Genomic DNA, 781 nt, shown 5'->3' with positions numbered 1-781 from the left:
CGGGCCCCTGGCGCGGCCCCGGCAGGCGGGGACGGGGAGGCGGCCGCCCCGGCGCAGCCCGCCCCGGCCGCAGGAAACCAGATCCCGAAGCAGGAGCGGGCCGAGCCCCGCCGAGGACGCCGGCCAGGCGAACGCCGCTACCCGCCCTCGCCCGCCCTTGTCACAGAAACGTCCGAGACCCCGGCCCAAATCAACGACACCGCGCAACGGGGGCGGAGCCGCCCGCGGCTTTATTAGTCCGAGCCGCGAGCCCGAGGAGCCAGGCTGCGCGAGGGGAGCCCTCCTCAGGCGGAACCGTCCGCGCTGCGCGGCATGGGGAGCGTTGGCGCGTTTTTCTCCTCAGCGCGGCCAACGCCGCTCCCGCCTCACCCCCAGCGCACCCCCGCGCTTAAAGCTCTTACAATTAAGGAGTTTATGGACGCTGACCGAGAACTTAAGGCTCCTGTAGTCTTTGGGTTTAACGCTTTCGTTTTTAATTAATCCAGCACGTGCACAACCTCCTCCAACCCCCGGCGCTTAACCCAGGGCGTCAGTGACAGGCATCGGCCAAAAAAAAAAAAAATCCAGCATGAAAATTCCCACCCCAAAACTTGCAAAAGCGCTGTCCCGGTCGCGCCCACGCCCCGCTCGGGACAGCGGGAACGCCGCAGCTCGCCGTCCAGCGCGGGCTGGTCCCGCCGCGGCCGGGCGACCCCTCTCGCCGCTTGCGCCGGCCGCCTCACGCCAGAGGACGCCGCTGACGGGCGCGGCGGCTCCCGCCCAACAGGGCTGATGTGACCGC

At 69.0% G+C, this 781-nt stretch overlaps 1 protein-coding gene across 1 annotated transcript in view; it reads left to right on the top strand.

Moving 5' to 3' along the window:
• The first annotated feature begins 312 nt into the window (after nucleotides 1-312).
• The window catches only part of FARSB (phenylalanyl-tRNA synthetase, beta subunit), a 41,724-nt gene continuing 41,255 nt past the window's right edge, over nucleotides 313-781 (top strand). The window contains exon 1 of the mRNA XM_010568415.1: nucleotides 313-444. Coding sequence (XP_010566717.1) covers nucleotides 313-444 — 132 coding nt within the window. The remainder of the gene's footprint in view (nucleotides 445-781) is intronic.

This window comes from Haliaeetus leucocephalus, unplaced genomic scaffold (genome assembly GCF_000737465.1).
Source record: "Haliaeetus leucocephalus isolate CR32 unplaced genomic scaffold, Haliaeetus_leucocephalus-4.0 Scaffold240, whole genome shotgun sequence".
Lineage (NCBI taxonomy): Eukaryota > Metazoa > Chordata > Aves > Accipitriformes > Accipitridae > Haliaeetus > Haliaeetus leucocephalus.
Note: the sequence above shows the minus strand (reverse complement) of the source record. Positions and strands in the feature narration are given on the sequence as shown.